Source organism: Pongo abelii, chromosome 23 (genome assembly GCF_028885655.2).
Source record: "Pongo abelii isolate AG06213 chromosome 23, NHGRI_mPonAbe1-v2.0_pri, whole genome shotgun sequence".
Lineage (NCBI taxonomy): Eukaryota > Metazoa > Chordata > Mammalia > Primates > Hominidae > Pongo > Pongo abelii.
Window position 1 is genome coordinate 29,268,612 of NC_085929.1, and position 19,966 is coordinate 29,288,577.

The 19,966-nt window shown below is 44.9% G+C and overlaps 1 protein-coding gene across 10 annotated transcripts in view; it reads left to right on the top strand.

Annotated features, from left to right (window-relative positions):
* The window catches only part of LOC100445226 (cytospin-A-like), a 109,506-nt gene that overhangs the window by 79,405 nt on the left and 10,135 nt on the right, over positions 1-19,966 (top strand). For all 10 annotated transcript variants that reach the window (XR_010139434.1, XM_063722773.1, XM_054543113.2 and 7 more), the window contains 2 exons: positions 1,865-1,978; positions 14,737-14,845. Coding sequence is in view for 9 of the 10 variants with exons in the window: in XM_063722773.1 (XP_063578843.1) it covers positions 1,865-1,978; positions 14,737-14,768 (146 nt within the window). In the remaining variant the exon portion in view is untranslated. Of the gene's footprint in view, positions 1-1,864; positions 1,979-14,736; positions 14,846-19,966 lie in introns of those variants that run through there.

A 19,966-nucleotide genomic window follows, 5' to 3' on the forward strand; every position in this document is an offset into this window, starting at 1 on the left:
CCCCCACATCCGGCTACTGTTTTTATTTTTTAGTAGAGACGGGGTTTCACCATGTTGGTCAGGCTGGTCTTGAACTCCTGACCTCGTGATTCGTCCGCCTCGGCTTCCCAAAGTGCTGGGATTACAGGCGTGAGCCACTGTGTGCGGCCATGTAACTTTTTAAAAATTATTTTTTATTTTATTTTATTTTTTGAGATGGGGTTTCACTTTATTTTTTGAGGTGGGGGACTCACTGTCACCCAGGCGGGAGTGCAGTGACATGATCTCGGCTCACTACTATCTCCACCTCCTGGGCTCAATTGATCCTCCCACTTCAGCCTCCTGAGTAGCTGGGACTGCAGGTGCATGCCACCACTCTTGGCTAATATTTGTATTTTTTGTAGTGATGGGGTTTTACCATGTTGCCATGGCTGGTCTCGAACTCTTGAGCTCAAGCAATCTGCCAACCTCAGCTTCCCAAAGTGCTGGGATTACAGGCACGTACCACCACGTCTGGACATGTCGTGGATGTAACTTTTTTTTTTTTTGAGATGGAGTTTTGCTCTGTCACCCAGGCTGGAGTGTAGTGGCGCGATCTCAGCTCACTGCAATGTCTGCCTCTTGTGTTCAAGCGATTCTCTTGCCTCAGCCTCCTGAGTAGCCTACAGGTGCCTGGCTAATTTTTTTTATTTTTGTAGAGACGGGGTTTCACCTTGTTGGGCAGGATGGTCTTGATATCCTGACCTCGTGATCCGCCTGCCTCAGCCTCCCAAAGTGCTGGGATTACAGGTGTGAGCCTCTGCGCCTGGCTGGACATAACTTTTTATCTTTCTTTTTGCACTCAACCTTATAGCATAAGCATTTTCCACAAAAACCTCCTCCTAAACAACAAAGCAAGACTCCATCTCAAAAAAAGAAACAAAGAAAAAAGAAATAACACAGTCTGGACGCAGTGGCTCAGGTCTGTAATCCCAACACTTTGGGAGGCTGAAGTGGGAGGATCGCTTGAGCCCAGGAGTTCAAGGCCAGCCTGGGCAACATAGGAGGAGACCCTGTCTCTACAAATAGCAAAAAATTTAACTGGGCATGGTGGTGCATGCTTGTGGTTTCAGCTACTTGGGAGGCTGTGACAGGAGGATTGCCTGAGCCCAGGAGTTCGAGGCTGCAGTGAGCTACGATCACGCCACTGGACTCCAGCCGGGTGACCGAGCAAGACCTGGTCTCAAAAAGCAAAACCAAACCCCAAAACACACATAACATAGTTGATGCCCCTGTGTGCCCCTCCATGTTAGATTTTACTCCTTCCCCAGGAAGTAACTACTCTTCTGAATTTGGTGTTTACAATTTCCATGTATAAATTATTTACTCTTTCTTTTACAAATGATATTTTTATTACCCATGTATGTTTTTCTAAACGACATATGGAAGTGTTTAAGCTCTATGTGAAAAGTATCATGTAAATTGTATTCTAAAGCAGGAATTTTTATTTTTATTTTATTTTTTTTAATTTTCGAGGCAGAGTTTCGCTCTTGTTGCCCAGGCTGGAGTGCAATGGTACGATCCGCAACTTCCTCCTCCCAGATTCAAGCAATTCTTCTGCCTCAGCCTCCTGAGTAGCTGGGATTGTAGGTGCCTGCCACCACGCCTGGCTAATTTTTGTATTTTTAGTAGAGACAGGGTTTCTCCATGTTGGTCAGGCTGGTCTCGAACTCCTGACCTCAGGTGATCTGCCCGCCTCGGCCTCCCAAAGTTCTGGGATTATAGGTGTGAACCACCACGCCTGGCCGCAGGAATGTTTTTAAATGTTATTCATTTCCCGCCAAATGTTCCAGATCTCATCAGACAAGCCCTGAGTGTCTTTCTCTGTTGTCTCCCTCCATTCCAGGTGCTGTTCAACCAGTTCAAATACTTTTTCAGCCTCTATTTCTTACTTCTTGCCTGCTCTCAGTTTGTTCCCGAAATGAGACTTGGTGCACTCTATACCTACTGGGTTCCCCTGGTAAGTTAATCGGCATTGTTTGTTCAGTAACCTTAGAGATTTGGAAACAGAAAGTTCTTTGTTTCTCTCACTCAGGCATCTGGAATGGGATGGTGGCCTTGTAAGGGAAAGGATGCCCTTAGGCCAACACATTGGGAGTCTCTGGGACTTTAACGTTGAAGCTCCATTTCATATATCGCCTGGATCAAACTATAGCAAAGCCTGTGCCATTCATTTATTCATTTAGCTGTTGGGTCTTGCATTATCTCAACAAGGATTTATTGTATGTTTATTGTATATGGCACAAGTCTAGACTCTGGGAACACAGTGGCAAATGAGAAAGACAAATCCCCTGTCCTCATGGATTATATCACAGGTTGAGCATCCCAAATCCAAAATCTCAAATGGTCTAAAATCTGACCAGGCATGGTGGCTCACGCCTGTAGTGCTAGCACTTTGGGAGGCCGAGGTGGGAGGATTGCCTGAGGCCAGGAGTTTTGAGACCAGCCTGGGCAACATGGTGAAACCCATCTCTACTAAAAATATAAAAATTAGTGGGGTGTGGTGGCATGCGCCTGTAGTCCCAACTACTTATGTGAGGCTGAGGCAGGAGAATCGCTTGAACCTGAGAGGCAGAGGTTGCAGTAAGTTGACATCACGCCACTGCACTCCAGCCTGGGTGATGGAGAGAGACCTGCCTTGAAACAAAAACAAAAACAAAAAATTCCAAATAAATAAATCTAAAATCTAAAACTTTTGAGCACTAACATGGGACTCAAAGGAAATGCTCACTGGAGCATTTTGGATTTCAGATTTTCGGATTTGAGATGCTCAGCTGGTAAGGATGGCGCAGATGTCCCCCAATCTGAAAACATCTGCAATCTCAAACACTTCGGCTCCCAAACGTTCTGCCTCAGGGATGCTCACCTTGTATTTGAATTGTTTCCTGGGATCACATTTTCTTTTTATCCAGTGTAGAGTATTTGAGTGTGAGGGGTTGGAAAAGTAGCAGAATCTATGCTTTTGTGCATGTGATGTGTAGCAGAACCAAGCAGCCCCTCTGTTCCTTCCCTCGCCTCCTTTTCTTTCTCCATTGATTTGGCAGATGGTGGTTGAGCACCTGCTGTGTGCCAGGCCCTGTGCTGGGTTCTGGGGGTGCAGCAATGAACAGAGTAGACAAATATTTCTGCCCTGTGGGGCTGACATTCAGAGGGGATAGACAATAAACCAATAAACGAAATTGTTACAAATTGTGAAAAGTGCTCTGAAGGTAACAGAATAAGGTCGTAGGACAGATGAGGTATCCCAGATACGTTTAGTATTTTTTTTGCATGAATGAAGGTGAAGGGTAGGAGATGTGAAGGGGCAGCCTTAGCCTGTGTGGCTGTGAAAGGCCTCCTGAGGTGTGATGAGAAGGAGGAGAATATTCTAGGGGGCAGCGATGCAAAGGCCCTGTAGCAGGCATGTGCTTTTAGAGCATTTGAGAAACAGAAAGAGGTCCAATGTAACTGAGCTGTGGAGAGGGCAGAATGGATACCCTGTTTTCTCCAAACTGAGGTATTATGAAATGCAGTTGCTGTTTATATTCTCAACAAGTGGGACCCAGGGGGAACACTTGGATTCTCTGTTCATAAATCTCATTAACATTTTTATTTTTATTTATTTATTTATTTATTTATTTTTGATATGGAGTTTCGCTTTTGTTGCCCAGGCTGGAGTGCAATGGCACAATTTCGGCTCATCGCAACCTCCGCCTCCTGGGTTCAAGCGATTCTCCTGCCTCAGCCTCCCAAGTAGCTGGGATTACAGGCGCCCGCCACCATGCCCAGCTAATTTTTTGTATTTTTAGTAGAGATAGGGTTTCACTCTGTTGGCCAGGTTGGTCTCAAACTACTGACCTCAGGCAATCCACCTGCCTCGGCCTCCCAAAGTGCTGGGATTATAGGCATGAGACACTGCGCCTGGCTCTATTTTTATTTTTAATTAAAGAATTTGCTTTTAGGCCGGGCACGGTGGCTCACACCTGTAATTCCAGCACTTTGGGAGGCCGAGATGGGTGGATCAAGAGGTCAAGAGATCGAGACCATCCTGGCCAACATGGTGAAACCCCGTCTCTATTAAAAATACAAAAATTAGCTGGGCGTGGTGGCGAGAGCCTGTAGTCCCAGCTACTCAGGAGGCTGAGGCAGGAGAATTACTTGAATCCGGGAGGCAGAGGTGGCAGTGAGCGCCACTGCGCTCCAGCCTGGTCAACAGAACGAGACTCCATCTCAAAAAAAAAAAAAAAAGGAATTTGCTTTTGGCCAGGCTGTAGTGCAGTGTGCAATCATAACTCACTGTAGCCTTGAATTCCTGTGCTAAAGGAATCCTCCTGCCTCAGCCCCCTGTGTGGCTGGGACTACAGGCGCATGCCACCATGCCTGGATAATTTTTTTTAATTCATTTTTTTTCCTATAGGTTATTGGGGTACAGGTGGTATGTTGTTACATGAGTAAGTTCTTCAGTGGTGATTTGTGAGATTTTGGCACACTCATCACCCGAGCAGTATACGCTGAACCCTATTTGTTGTGTTTTATCCCTTGCCCCCCACCCACTCTTTCCCCCAAGTCCCCAAAATCCATTGCATCATTCATACGCCTTTGTGTCCTCATAGCTGAGCTCCCACATAAGAGTGAGAACATATGAAGTTTGGTTTTCCATTCCTGAGTTACTTCACTTCAAATAATAGTCTCCAGTCTCATCCAGGTCACTGCAAATGCTGTTAATTCATTCCTTTTTATGGGTGAGGAGTAGTCCGTTGAATATATATACCACAGTTTATTTATCCACTGGTCAATTGATGGGCCTCAATCTCTACTAAAAATACAAAAAATTAGCTGGGCATGGTGGCGGGCACCTGTAATCCCAACTACTTGGGTTGGTTCCACGATTTTGCAATTGTGAATTGTGCCACTATAAACATGTGTGTGCAAGTATCTTTTTTGTATAATGACTTCTTTTCCTCTGGGTAGAACCCAATAGTGGGATTGGTGGATCAATGGTAGTTCTACTTTTAGTTCTTGAAGGAATCTCCACACTGTTTTCCATAGTGGTTGTATTTACATTCCCACCAGCAGTGTAGAAGTGTTCCCTGTTCACACCAACATCTACTGTTTTTTGATTTTTAGATTATGGCCATTCTTGCAGGAGTAAGGTGGTATATCGCATTGTGGTTTTGATTTGCATTTCCCTGACCATTAGTGATGTTGAGCATTTTTTCATATATTTGTTGGCCATTTGTGTATCTTCTTTTGAAAATTGTCTATTCATGTCCTTAGCCCACTTTTTGATGGGATTGTTTGTTTTTTTCTTACTGATTTGTTTGAGTTCTTTGTAGATTCTGGATGTTAGTCCTTTGTCAGATGTATAGATTGTATAGATTTCTCCCACTCTGTGGGTTGTCTGTTTACTCTGCTGACTGTTCCTCTTGCTGTGTAAAAGCTCTTTAGTTTAGTTAAGTCCGAACTATTTATCTTTGTTTTTATTGCATTTGCTTTTGGGTTCTTGGTCATGAAATCCTTGCCTAAGCCAATGTCTAGAAGGGTTTTTCCAATGTTATCTTCTAGAATTTTTATAGTTTCAGGACTTAGATTTAAGTCCTTAATCCATCTTGAGTTGATTTTTTGTATAAGATGAGAGATGAGGATCCAGTTTCATTCTCTTACATGTGGCTAGCCAGTTATCCCAGCACATTTGTAGAAAAGGGTGTCCTTTCCCCCACTTTACGTTTTTGTTTGTTTTGTTGAAGAGCAGTCGGCTGTAAGTACTTGGGTTTATTTCTGGGTTCTCTCTTCTGTTCCATTGGTCTATGTGCCTATTTTTATACCCGTACCATGCTGTTTTGATGACTATGGCCTTATAGTATAGTTTGAAATCAGGTAGTGTGATACCTCTAGATTTGTTCTTTTTGCTTAGTCTTGCTTTCACTGTGCAGGCTCTTTTTTGGTTCCATATGAATTTTAGAATTGTTTTTTCTTTTTTCTTTTTCTTTTTTTTTTTTCAGATGGAGTCTCGCTCTGTCACCCAGGCTGGAGTGTAGTCGTGTGATCTTGGCTCACTGTAAGCTCCGCCTCCCAGGTTCATGCCATTCTCCTGCCTCAGCCTCCCGAGTAGCTGGGACTACAGGCGCCTGCCACCATGCCTGGCTAATTTTTTTTTTTATTTTTAGTAGAGACGGGGTTTCACCTGTGTTAGCCAGGATGGTCTCGATCTCCTGACCTCATGATCCACCCACCTTGGCCTCCCAAAGTGCTGGGATTACAGGCATGAGCCACCGCGCCTGGCCCAAGAATTGTTTTTTCTAATTCTGTGAAGAATGATGCTCTTGGCTAATTTTAAAGTTTTATGTAGAGACGGGATCTCATTATGTGGCACAGACTCATCTCCAACTCCTGGGCTCAGGAATCCACTTACCTGGGCCTTCCAAGGTGCTAGGATTACAGATATGAGCCGACATGCCCAACTTATTAAATTTTTTTGACTAAGAGAAAGTTGTAAACATAAAAAAGATTTAGGCTCTCCTTAAAGAAACAAAAACAATAAGCCTTTTTGCTGTGGGCAGCAGGTGAGGGATGATAAAGATTTGGTGTAGAGGTGCTTATGGAGCGGAGGAAGCCAGATGCTCAGGGACCAGGGAGTGGGTGTGCATATGCCGTATGTGCCACATTATCAGACAAGTGACGCCAACAGCTCTTGCCCTGAGAAGAGGAAGGGAGGTCATTTCTTCCACACAAGCAATGCAGGTGCTTCTGGAATGACAAGAATAGTTCTTTTCTGCTCTGAGTCATTTTGGGGTGAAGTAGCATCCTAAGAGCTAGAGCGGCCCTTCATCCAAGCATCCCTCCCCCTCTGATAACAGACATTCCTGCCTGTGTCAGGTGGCATGCTTAACCAAGTGCCAGGTGATGCCTGCGCCTTTAAGCACTGATATTGTGATCATCAGGAAACGATTTTTGTTTTTGTTTTTTTGTGAGACAGAGTCTCACTGTGTCGCCTAGATTGGAGTGCAATGGCGCAATATCAGCTTACTGTAGCCGTCACCTCCCGGGTTCAAGCGATTCTCATGCCTCAGCCTCCTGAGTAACGGGGATTACAGGCACCCATTACCACACCCGGCTAATTTTTGTATTTTTAGTAGAGACGAGGTTTCACCACGGTGGCCACGCTGCTCTCGAACTCCTGACCTCAAGTGATCCGCCCACCTTGACCTCCCAAAGCTGAGATGACAGGTGTGAGCCACTGCGCTAGGCCTAGGAAACTGTTGGCTTTACCTTATAAACTGAGATGCCCTAGAGCTGGGCTGATGCAGTAAAGTCATGGGAGAATGAGGAGCTCCTGTCGGCTACTCCGCCCAGTCAGGTACAAACAGGGACCAGGAGTTGCCAGACCCAAGAGTTACAAACTCTATAGTTTTATGTGAAATACTCTAACTTTATTTTAGTTTTTTAGTTCCATAACTGTTTACTATATACTTATATAAAAATCAAACCATAAGTTACTTTAACAAAGTTAGTCTACAATGTATATAAAATATCATTCATCATATTGCCTTTTATTGGTTATCTTTTTGAAGTGTAGTTATTTGAAAGGTAGTACATTCACATGACTCAAGAAATATACAGATGTTCCTTTTGAAGAGTCTACTTCCATCCAGTTTTGCTTTCATTTCTTGTCCTTCCCTCCAGAGTTGCTTTATGAACAAAGTACAATGAATAAAAATTCTTACAACTTTCTTTTTATTGATTGACTCATTCAGAGTCTCACTCACTGTCACCCAGGCTGGTGCAGTGACATGATCTGGGCTAACCGCAACCTCTGCCTCTCGGGTTCAAGTGATTCTCCTCTGCCTCAGTCTCCTGAGTAACTGGGATTACAGGCGTGTGCCATCACGCCCAGTTAATTTTTGTATTTTTAGTAGAGATGGGGGTTTCACCATTTTTGGCCAGGCTGGTCTTGAACTCCTGACCTTAAGTGATCTTTTTGCCTTGGCCTCCCAAAGTATTGGGATTATAGGCATGAGCCACTGTGCCCAGCCCGTTTCTTCTTCTTCTTTTTTTTTTTTTGAGACAGAGTCTTGATCTGTTGCCAGGCTGGAGTGCAGTGGTGCGATCTTGGCTCACTGCAACCTCTGCCTCCTGGGTTCAAGCGATTCTCCTGCCTCAGCCTCCCAAGTAGCTGGGACTACAGGTGCGTGCCACCATGCCCAGCTAATTTTTGTATTTTTAGTAGAGACGGGGTTTCACCATGTTGGCCAGGATGGTCTCGATCTCTTGATCTCTTGATCCGCCCATCTCGGCCTCCCAAAGTGCTGGGATTACAGGCGTGAGCCACTGCACCTGGCTCATGTTTCTTTTTAGGAAAAAAATAAGATACACATAGTTTTTAATCATTTTTTAAAATTTTTAGTATATTTTTCTCTTGATTTTTAAACATCAACAACTCATTAATAACAATTAAAAGCAGTATGTGAATTGGACCCATCCCTTTTCCTTGTGGTCTGTATGTTCAGGCTGTCCCTTGTCCTCTCTGCTCTTGTTGAAGGTGAGGGACTTTCATATTACCTCACCCCTGTGCTTCTGAGCTCAGGAGGCCCCTCCCTGGCCCCCAGCAAGGAATGCTCCAGACGCCATCTCTCAAGCCACATCTCTCTCTTTTTTTTTTGAGACAGAGTCTCACTCTGTCGCCCAGGCTGGAGTGCAGTGGTGCAATCTCAGTTCACTGCAACCTCTGCCTCCTGGGTTCAGGTGATACTCCTTCCTCAGCCTCCTGAGTAGCTGGAATTTCAGGTGTGCGCCACCAAGCCCGGCTAATTTTTGTATTTTTAGTAGAGATGGGGTTTCATCATGTTGGTGAGGCTGGTCTCGAACTCCTGACCTTGTGATCCACCTGCCTCAGCCTCCTAAAGTGCTGGGATTACAGGCATGAGCTACTGCGCCCGGCCTCTTTTTTTTTTTTTTTTTTTTTTTTTGAGATGGGGTCTTGCTCTGTTGCCCAGGCTGGAATGCAGTGGCACGATCTCGGCCCACTGCAACCTCCGCTTTCCAGGCTCAAGTGATTCTCCTGCCTCCATCTCCCGAGTAGCTGGGATTACAGATGTGTGCCACCACACCTGGCTAACTTTTGTAGTTTTAGAGACGGGGTTTCACCTGTTGGCCAGGCTGGTCTCGAACTCCTGGCCTTATGTGATCCGCCCACCTTGGCCTCCCAAAGTGCTGGGATTACAGGTGTGAGCGCTCGACTCAAGCCACATCTATTGAATTATCTTAAAAGCCAGATCCTGCCATTCTCTCTGCCCCCTACCCCTCCAAAGCTGCTCCTGTTCACTGTTCTTTTTTCAAATAGAAAAGATCGCATGATATTGGAGAAATATTTAAAGCACCAAAACAAACAAACAAACAAAACCCACACACACATATAGGGTGATGAAAATCACCTGTGTAGCTACTACCCTAAAATATCCCATTTATGATTCTGGTGTGTTTCCTTCCAGTGCCTTCTTACTTATGCATGTATTTTATGTACACTATAACATACCTTACATTAAACCATATATATTCTGCAGATGCATGTTTTATAGATTTGGGATCCCAAGGTGTCCTCGAAGGCAGCCACGTGTCTCTCCGTCTCCCTGCTTTTTATATCTCAAGCGTGATGTGTAGTCTGGTCTCTGCCACCTCCCCTTATCCATTGCCCTGGCTGCAGTAGAATTCCACATGTGAGCAGCTCCTGGGAGTACAGACATGAGCAGCCCTGCAGCCTCATTTACACTATAATTGGCATGCATGTTGGGAGGAGACCTTAGCCATGTTTGGCATACATTTTTCCTTTTCTTTCTTTCTCTCTCTTTTTTTTTTTTTTTTTTTTTTAAGACGGAGTCTCGCTCTGTCACCCAGGCTGGAGTGCAATGGCGTGATCTCGGCTCACTGCAGCCTCCACCTCCCGGGTTCAAGTGATTCTCCTGCCTCAGCTCCCCAAGTAGCTGGGATTACGGGCATGCACCACCATGCCTGGCTAAGTTTTGTATTTTTAGTGGATACGCGGTTTCACCATGTTGGCCAGGCTGGTCTCGAACTCCTGACCTTGTGATCTACCTGCCCCAGCCTCCCAAAGTGCTGGGATTACAGGAATGAGCCTCCACACCCGGCAATTATGATTTTTTAAAAAATTTATTTCCACTGAGGCCTTCTCTGCCCCCACCTCTGCTGTCTCCTGACTGGCCTGTTTTCCCTTTGACTATAGCTATTCCCTTTGACTATAGCTATTAATAGGTATATTAATATAGCTTGTTTCTAGGTTTTGGCGCCTCTAGCAGTCGGTCTCCACGTTGTAGGCCCTTTTTAGTCAGCTTTTCCTGTGATGGCTAAGTTGGGGGATATTTGTCTTGTATTTTTCCTCTCTTTCCAAGAACTACAGAAAAAAGGGTTTGGGGTGAAAAATAAATTAGCATCTACTTCTAGGTGACCATAGCTGATTTCCTTAATAGATTTTTATGTAGAGAGTCAATTTTCAGTTCTTGGCTAGAAGACATTTCCCACTCTGAAAGTTGCCTCATTTCAAACCCAGCTCTTAAGTGCAGCAGTTCTGAATGAGGGCTGTGGAGCCAAGTGGTTTGGGTTTAGCTCTTTTTTTTTTTTTTGAGACAGAGTCTTGCTCTGTCGCCCAGGCTGGAGTGCAGTGGTGAGATCTCAGCTCACTGTAACTTCTGCCTTTCAGGTTCAAGCGATTCTCCTGCCTCAGCCTCCTGAGGAGCTGGGATTACAGGTGCCCACCACACCTGGCTAATTTTTGTGTTTTTAATAGAGACAGGGGTTTCACCATGTTGGCTAGGCTGATCTCGAACTCCTGACCTCAGGTGATCTGCCCACCTCGGCCTCCCGAAGTACTGGGATTACAGGTGTGAGCCACGACAGCTGACCTGGTTTAGCTCTTAATTGCGCTCTGAGAAGTCGTGTAATTTGAACCAAGGCTACTTTTCTGAGCTGCAGTTTTGTCATCTGTAAAAAGGAATGACCCTTTCTACTGCCTTCGTTTGTTGGGAGGTTTAAATGAATTACTGCAAGTAAAAATGCTTCATGTGGCTGTATAGAATTCTCAGGAAACATTCTGATTTGAATTTTTAAATTCTGCCACTAATGACATGTTTTTCATTGTTCAGATTAAGTTTTAATTTTTTTCCCCCTGAGACAGAGTCTCATTCTGTCGCCCAGGCTGGAGTGTAGTGGCTCAATCTCTGCTCACTGCAACAACCTCTGCCTCCTGGGCTCAGACAATCCTCCCGCCTCAGCCTCCTGAGTAGCTGGGACCATAGCACGAGCCACCATGCCCGGCTATTTTTATTTTATTTTTTTCAGTTTCAGGTTTCTATTTTCTTTTGTAGAAACCGGCTAATTCTTTTTGTAGTTTTGTAAAGATGGGGTCTCCCTATGTTGCCCAGGCTGGTCTCAAACTCCTGGGCTCAAGTGATCTTCCCACCTCAGCCTCCCCAAATGCTGGGATTATAGGTGTGAGCCACCACACGCAGCCATGTTTTAGCTTTTAATAAGTTTTTTCTTGGTACTAATATATTAGGGGAGAAGTAACTCAGGAGAGCAGAAATAATCTATAACATTATATGATGACCAAATAAATGTAGGGTATTTTTGTATTGAGATATAATCTGTATACCCATAAAATACACAGATCTTCAGTTTTCAATTCATTGAGTTTTGACATTTGTCAGCCTCCACATAAATACCACCTCAATCAAGATATGGAACATTTCCATCACCCCAGGAAGTTCCCCAGTGCCTGTTCCTATCACCCCACCCACCCCCACCACCCCAGGCAACCGCTTTTCTGATTTCTATCTCCCATAGATTAGCTTTGCTTTAGTGAATTTATTTTTGAGGTACAACTTAACAAAAGAGGCTTGCACTTTCAGAGTTGCTTGTCTGAGTTGTCACTGCCTATGATTCTTCACCAGCTCCGACAGCTGCCTCCTTCAACGGCCCCCCTTCCCCCGCCCATTAAAGCTTCTTTCTAAATATCTGTGAATGGATATTAAGGACCTCCTAAACTGGATGGTTCATTTGCATCTCTTTGTAAAGCAATTTCACCAGCCTGGCCAACATGATGAAACCCTGTCTCTAGTAAAAATACTAAGGCATGGCATGGCCGCTAGGATTAATGAGAACTGTGTGTGTATATGTGGTGGGAGACGTGATAATTTAGGAGATGGTATTTATTTGCAGCAGGGAGGTTAGTGAGCGGCTCCTGTCTTTGTATGAGCACACACTTTCCATGAACATCAATGGGATTTAGCCAGGCCCACGCAGAGAGAAATAGAAACTGGAACATTCGAAAAAACAAACAACAACAACAACTTGGGTTTTGGCACAGAACAACAAAATAGCAGCCCTGCACACCGGGTCTGTGCTCCTCGCAGAACAGGTTTTCTCTCACTCCCTATGTGGTCTGGTTATGTTTTGATTCTGATATGTACCAGTTTCTTTTGGCTGCAGTGTGTACTTTACATCTGATTGGAAACAGGAGTAATCCTTTGATTGTGAAGATGTATGGGTGTTGGGAGGAGTTTCATAAAGCAGCACATCTCTGGATAGATTTACATAAGAGATTTAAAGTCCTTTGAATCAAAGTTAATATATTTCACAGGGTAAACAGTATGAAAGTGAAATTCTCCAAGAACCACAACTGCTAACCCTTGGGTGGTTATGCTGACCGTATTTAAAAAATAACTGTCCTGGCAAGCTTTAAAAGGGGATGGGGGAGGGATGACAATGAAAATGAATGACTGTAAGCACATAAGTAAAATGAATGAATGATTTTGGCTTTATTGATTACAAGAGGAAAAAAATCTAGATTGGAAGTAGATTCTGCTATGCGTGACTCCCTCCCCCCAACCAGATTTTATGAGTTGGGGTTCCCAACTCAGAGGAAGGTTGGGGAAGTTTTAAATTTTTATTAGTTTCTACTTATGCAATTAATACTTTAATAGAGTTTCCTTATAAAAACTTAAAACAGCTGGGCGCAGTGGCCCATGCCTGTAATCCCAGCATTTTGGGAGGCTGAGGTGGGTGAATTGCGTGAGCTCAGGAGTTCAGGACCAGCCTGGGCAACATGGCAAAAACCCATCTCTGCTGGGCGTGGTGGCTCACGCCTGTAATCCCAGCACTTTGGGAGGCCGAGGTGGGTGGATCACCTGAGGTCAGGAGTTCAAGACCAGCCTGGCCAACATGGTGAAACCCTGTCTCTAGTAAAAATACAAAAATTAGCTGGGCATGGTGGTGGGTACCTGTAATACCAGCTACTAGGGAGGCTGAGGCAAGAGAATCGCTTGAGCCCAGGAGGCGGAGGTTGCAGTGAGCCGAGATGGTGCCGCTGCATTCCATCCTGGGTAGCAGAGTGAGACTCTGTAACAACGACAACAACAACAACAACAAACCATCTCTACCAAAAATACAAAAATTAGCCAGGCATGGTGGCGCACACACCTGTGGTCCCAGCTACTCCGGAGGCTGAGGCAGGAGGATCTCTTGAGCCCGGGAGGTGGAGATTGCAGTGAGCCAAGGTCATGCTACTGCACTCCTGCCTGGGTGACAGAACGAGACCCTATCTCAAAACAAACAAAAAAACCCTGTAATCCCAGCACTTTGGGAGGCCGAGGTGGGCGGATCACGAGGTCAAGAGATCGAGACCATCCTGGCCAATATGGTGAAACCTGGTCTCTACTAAAAAGACAAAAATTAGCTGGGCATGGTGGTGTGCATCTGTAGTCCCAGCTACTCGAGAGGCTGAGGCAGGAGAATCACTTGAACCCGGGAGGTGGAGGATGCAGTGAGCCGAGATCGAGCCACTGCACTCCAGCCTGGCGACAGAGTGAGACTCCAACAAACAAACAAAACAAAAATCTGAGGACATTACAGATAGGCTGAAGCTCCTTTCAGTCCCTCCCTGTCCTGATTCTAGTCTCCTTCCTGGTAGAGAAATCTAACCTGTAGTTAAGGAAATTGGAAAACATTTAATTGTATAGAATCTTTGTTGCTATTTATATGAATGGGGTTCTAGTGTATGTCCTGAAAGATGGATTTTTTCCACTTGGCTCTGTGAATGCAATGGATGTATCTTATTCTGTTTAACTGTTGCCTGGTGGTCCCTCTTACTGGCTCCATCCACCTAAGTTTCTCTAGATACAGTGTCAGTAAAGATTAAGATTTCCTACATTTCAGTTCCCATTTATCACTTAGTAGCTTTATGTCTTTGGGCAAGATTACTCAGCCTCTCTGTGCCTCAGTTTCCTCATCTGCATGGGGATCTCAGTTATAGGAGCATATCTCAGGGTTGTTGTGAGGATGAAGTGCACTTCCAATAGTGCCCAGCACATGGTGGGTGAGAGACAGTGTTAGCGGTCACCATTGCTTGCTTGTGGAGGGACAGTTTGAGTGTTCCTGTGTGTGTCACCCTCTCCCTGAGGTGGTGAATATGGACTTGCTTGTGCGTGTGTGGCAGTGAGTGTTTCTCTAGGATAGTGTTTCTCCAGGTTGTGTTCGGGAGTGCGTGTTCCCTAAGACAGATTCAGAGAGGGGGGCTTGCAGCGGCGTGTGCATTTGGAATAATTCACAGGTCCTGTCCCCCTGCCCTCTCAAGTGGCCTCTCGCCTTTTCTGCCCCTGGCACCAGGAGGGGACGGTTGGCTGCAGCAGGGCTCACTGCCTGTAGCAAGACTCATGTCGTCTCTCTCTGCAGGGTTTCGTGCTGGCCATCACTGTCATCCGTGAGGCGGTGGAGGAGATCCAATGCTACGTGTGGGACAAGGAAGTCAACTCCCAGGTCTACAGCCGGCTCACAGCACGAGGTCAGCCTTCTGGCTCCTGGGCCACAGGGTTGCAGCTCAATCACGGGCCGTTGACAGTCAGGGGAGAAGAGTTCAAGGCCCGGGCCGCGGGTGTGGGAATGCCACGTGGCCGAACAGTCGCTTGGTTACTCCAGCACCAGGGAGGCCTCCATCTGCCCTGGATGACAGGTTGACGGGGTCCCACCAGGCCCTGGCGGCATCCACAGGCCTCTTGGTGTTGGTCTTGTCAAATAACTATGTGTCATCAACCTGGAATTACATTTTGTGTGCTGGCATCTCGGCTGGCTAATCCCTTTCCCTTTCTGCCGGCCGGCTGAAGCGGGGAGGAGGGCGCCCCTGCTGTTCACATGGGAGGCTGCAAACCGTTTTCAAAGATACTCTTTCAGCAGTGATTAAACTGTTGCTAGTTTAGTTTTTAGAAAGGCAACCGATTTAGGTAAATAACTGCATCCGTGAAGATTTCTTTGAAGGCATTTTATAAATTCTGGAAATTGAGGCCTGCAGAGCATGGAGTCTGATCCAAAAATAAATGACCAGTTGTGTATGTCAGAGTTATATGTTTTGGGCTCAAAAACAAAAAATTGAAATTTTGGCCCAGTACAGTGGCTCACGCCTGTAATCCCAGCACTTAGGGAGGCTGAGGAGGGCGGATCACGAGGTCTGGAGATTGAGACCATCCTGGCTAACACGGTGAAACCCTGTCTCTACTAAAAATACAAAAAAAATTAGCTGGGCGTGGTTGCATACATCTGTAATCCCAGCTACTCCGGAGGCTGAGGCAGGAGACTCACTTGAATCTGGGAGGCGGAGGCTGCAGTGAGCCAAGATCATGCCATTGCACTCCAGCCTGGGTGACAAGAGGGAAACTCCATCTCAAAAAAAAGAAGAAAAAAAAATTGAAATTGAAATTTTAATAACATTTCCCAGGGATATGAAAATCCTTTAATCACTGACCCCCTCCCCCGCCCCCGCAAGATATGTGCATTTTAAATGCTAGAACTTAAAAACCCACTCAAACACACGGTGAAAAGGCCACGAAACAGCCCAGCCATTGTTGACGTCTGTTTCTGACTACAATAGATTTACTGTAAGGTTGCATTCAGAAATGAGAGAATGTTACCTAAAGTTTGCTAATCTGGCCAAGGAAAGTCTATTCGATTGTCCCCTAAGATGACTGATCCCATTCAGGGATTAATGCTGTTTAAAGAGGTGGAGGGGAATAAAGGCTGTGCCTTGCCTTCAGGAAATTGAGAATTTGGAAAGAGATAAGATGGTTAGATGCCAAGGGACTTAGCACCTGAGTCAAGGTCTGAACTGCTGTTAAGTGCTTTATGCTTCCAAGGAAGCAGTCCATCCACGGTTCCTTCAGGGTTTTCAGTAGAGTTTTCCTTTTTGGGAAAAATGTCAGAGGTGTATGTTTTGGGCTAAAAAAAAATGCAGATTTTAATTATATTTCCCAAGGGTATGAAAATACTTTGTTTTAGTGTATTTGAATACATTGTCATAGTTGGTGGTCTTAAAAATATGCACGTCTCTGGGAGAAGGGGGAATTTAGAGTTGGTAAAGAAATTCTTTATTCATGCTAAACTACTGTATTTAGGACATGTTGCTACCAAAAGAAAAAGAATCAGTGTAATCTTTGCAGAGGCAGGTGGCTTGGGCTTTCTGCGTGAGTAGTCAGAAGACCCTTCTGGAGGGCTTTTTTTGTGTGTGGTTCGTGTATATTAAATCCTCCTTTAATAACATATTCTTACTATGACATTTAAAATGCTTGGCAACCAACAAAAGCCCCATCGGAGAGAGTGCGGTGGATCTCTTTAGAGCTCAAGAGAAGAGGCCTTTGGATTCCATTCATTCATCCATCCAGGCTTCGACCCTCCTTTGGTTCTTTTCATATTGCAATTGCTTTTCCCGTGAATGATTTTTCTGCCCTCCACTGCACACCCCTTCCCAGCTCTTACTTTAACTTCACTCAGCTCTTGAAAAGATCCTAAGGAGAATTGGCAGATGGCTCTAGCATTAAAAACTTGTCTCCTTTGTGGGTCTCCCTTTGTGGCCCCTGGTGTCCATTGTCATGCCAATGCCACTGTAGGGAAAACAGAGCACAGTTCTGAATATTAACCCAGACCCTAGCACTGCAGTTTGTTGTGAAAGCCCAAGAAAACACTGAAGAAACTGTCAGCTTGGAAAGTGATGAGGCGAGTTTAGTTATTTGATACGCTTTGCGGGGTCGGCCAGGGTAGCAAACCTAAACTGGGAGATTGCAGGGAAGAGGGAGAAAAAGAAGCCTTTTTTGACTTTCCTGTCGAATTCCTTCATAATATTTCCTTGAGCAAAACTTCACCATCTTCACTTAGTAAGTTCCAAAGCAAAATGAAATAAGTATGTATGAGTATATTCATGATGGACTGTTTTCTTTCTGTCACATGAAGTCTTTTTTTTTTTAAGACGGAGTTTCGCTCTTGTTGCCCAAGCTGGAGTGCAATTTCGTGATCTCGGCTCACTGCAACCTCCACCTCCCGGGTTTAAGCGATTCTCCTGCCTCAGCCTCCTGGCTGGGATTACAGGCGCCCGCTATCACGCCCAGCTAATTTTTTTGTATTTTTAGTAGAGATGGGGTTTCACCATGTTGGCTGCGCTGGTCTTGAACTCCTGGCCTCAGGTGATCCACCTGCCTCAGCCTCCCAGAGTACTGGGATTACAGGTGTGAGCCACTGCGCCCGGCCTCACATGAGGTCTTAAAATGTTCTTTTCAACAGTATTTTGTGGGATGAAAATGGCCAGGAGTCAGAATCTATAGGCCATGGTGTTTACCTACCTGCTACATCTTTTTATGATGAATAATAATAGCAGTACTTGTATTATTATAGTTAAATTTTAAAATTTGTTTTTGCAATAAATCCTAACAAGCAAAAAATTTGCAAGAATTGTATGGAGAATTCCAATATGCCCTTAACCCAGATTCATGAATTGTGATATTTCACCACAGTTGTTTATTTATTTAGAGACAGGATCTCACTGTGTCACCCGGGTTGGAGTGCAGTGGTGGGATCTGGACTCACTGCAACCTCTGCCTTCCAGGCTCAAGCAGTCTTCTCACTTCAGCCTCTGAGTAGTTGGGACTACAGGTGCACACCACCATGCCCTGCTAAATTTCTATTTTTTATTTGTAGAGATGGGGTTGCCATGTTGCCCAGGCTGCACAGTTGCTTTTTTTCTTCCCCACCGAACCCCCTTGCACAGGCTGGAATGCAATGGCACAATCTCCGCTCACTGCAACTTCTGCCTCCTGGGTTGAAGCAATTCTCCTGCCTGAGCCTCCCGAGTAGCTGGGATTACAGGTGTGCACCACCATGCCCTGCTAATTTTTGTATTTTTAGTAGAGACGGGTTTTCACCATGTTAGCCAGGCTGGTCTTGAACTCCTGACCTCAGGCAGTCCGCCCACCTCAGCCTCCCAAAGTGTTGGGATTACAGGTGTGAGCCACTGTGCCTGGCCACAGTTGCTTTTTAATACTTTGTTTCCCCCCATGTCCATATACATATAGATATATCTGGGGTCATTTGAGACAAGTTGCAGACATTCCCTTTTGTGCCTAAATACTTAAGTGCTTAATTCCTTAAAGGACGTTTCTCTTATATAACACAGTTATGTACAATTACCAAAATCAAATAAATTGAGCATCAATATATTGCTATTAATCTAATTTACAATCCTTTTTAAAATTTTGCCATTTGTCCATAAAATGTCCTTTGATAGCATTTTTTTCTTAGTTCAGGAACAGACCAGGTTTGTCAGTTATATTTAGTTGTCCTCTCTCCTTGGTCTCCTCTAGCCTGGCAGAGCTCCTTGGTTTTCTTTGTCTTTCATGATCTTGACATTTCGAAGAGGACAGGCCGGTTTCAAAGCAGTTACTTTGTGTCCTGTCCCTCCATTTGTATTTGTTGGATGTGGCCTCAAAACTAGATTTATTTATTTATTTATTTGTTTATTTATTGAGACAGAGTCTTGCTGTGTCGCCCAGGCTAGAGTGCAGTAGCGTGATCTCAGCTCACTGCAACCTCCACCTCCTGGATTCAAGCAGTTCTCTCCCTGCCTCGGCCACTCAAGTAGCTGGGATTACGGGTGTGTGCCACCATGCCTGGCTAATTTTTGTATTTTTAATAGAGACGAGGTTTCGCCATATTGGCCAGGCTGGTCTCGAGCTCCTAGGCTCAAGTGACCCGCCCACCTCAGCCTCCCAAAGGTCTGGGATTACAGGTGTGAGCCACCACGCCTGGCTAGTAATTTTAAACAGCTGAATTAAAATCCTCATTAATAGGAACTCATTATTGGGAGGAAAAATGGATGACAGGTTTTTTTTTTATTGTTGTTGCTTTGTTTTAGTTTTCAACATTTTAGATAATCTTATTTCAATCAAGGTATATCTTTTTTTTTTTTTTTTTTAATCTTGGAGATGGGGTTTTGCCATGTTGCCCAGGCTGGTTTCGAACTTCTGAGCTCAAGTGATGGCACCCACCTCACCCTCCCAAAGTGCTGGGATTACAGGTGTGAGCCACTGTGCCCAGCCAAGGTGTATCTCGAACAACATCAATTGGATTAATTTTTGATACAACTGCCATGGCTTAATAAAATGTATTTGAAGTACTTTGATAATCAAATTAGCTATCTACATGGAAATGACCTTTTAGTCATTATTTTAGGAAATATTTGGTTGGGCACAGTGACTCATGCCTGTAATGCCAGCACTTTGGGAGGCTGAGGTAGGAGGATTGCTTGAGGCCAGGAGTTGAACACTGCAGTGAGCCATGATCACATCACCGTACTCTAGACTGGGGGACAGAGCCAGACTCCATCTCTAAAATACACGCTACACACACACACACGCACAGTTGAGACTTCATCATGTACCAAGTCTATGCTAGGTTTCTGCATCACAGAGATGAACGTGAGAGCTTGGGGTCCCAGGAAGTTATAATCCAGTGAGGTATTCAGGCCTGTAGACAGATAATTACAAAAAGTGGTATGAGTGTGGTGATCCTCATAAGGAATGTCCCCTTTCTGTCCACTGCATTCTCGGTTCTGAGCATTGTTCCCAGGATTTGAAAGTAGTGGCTCCAA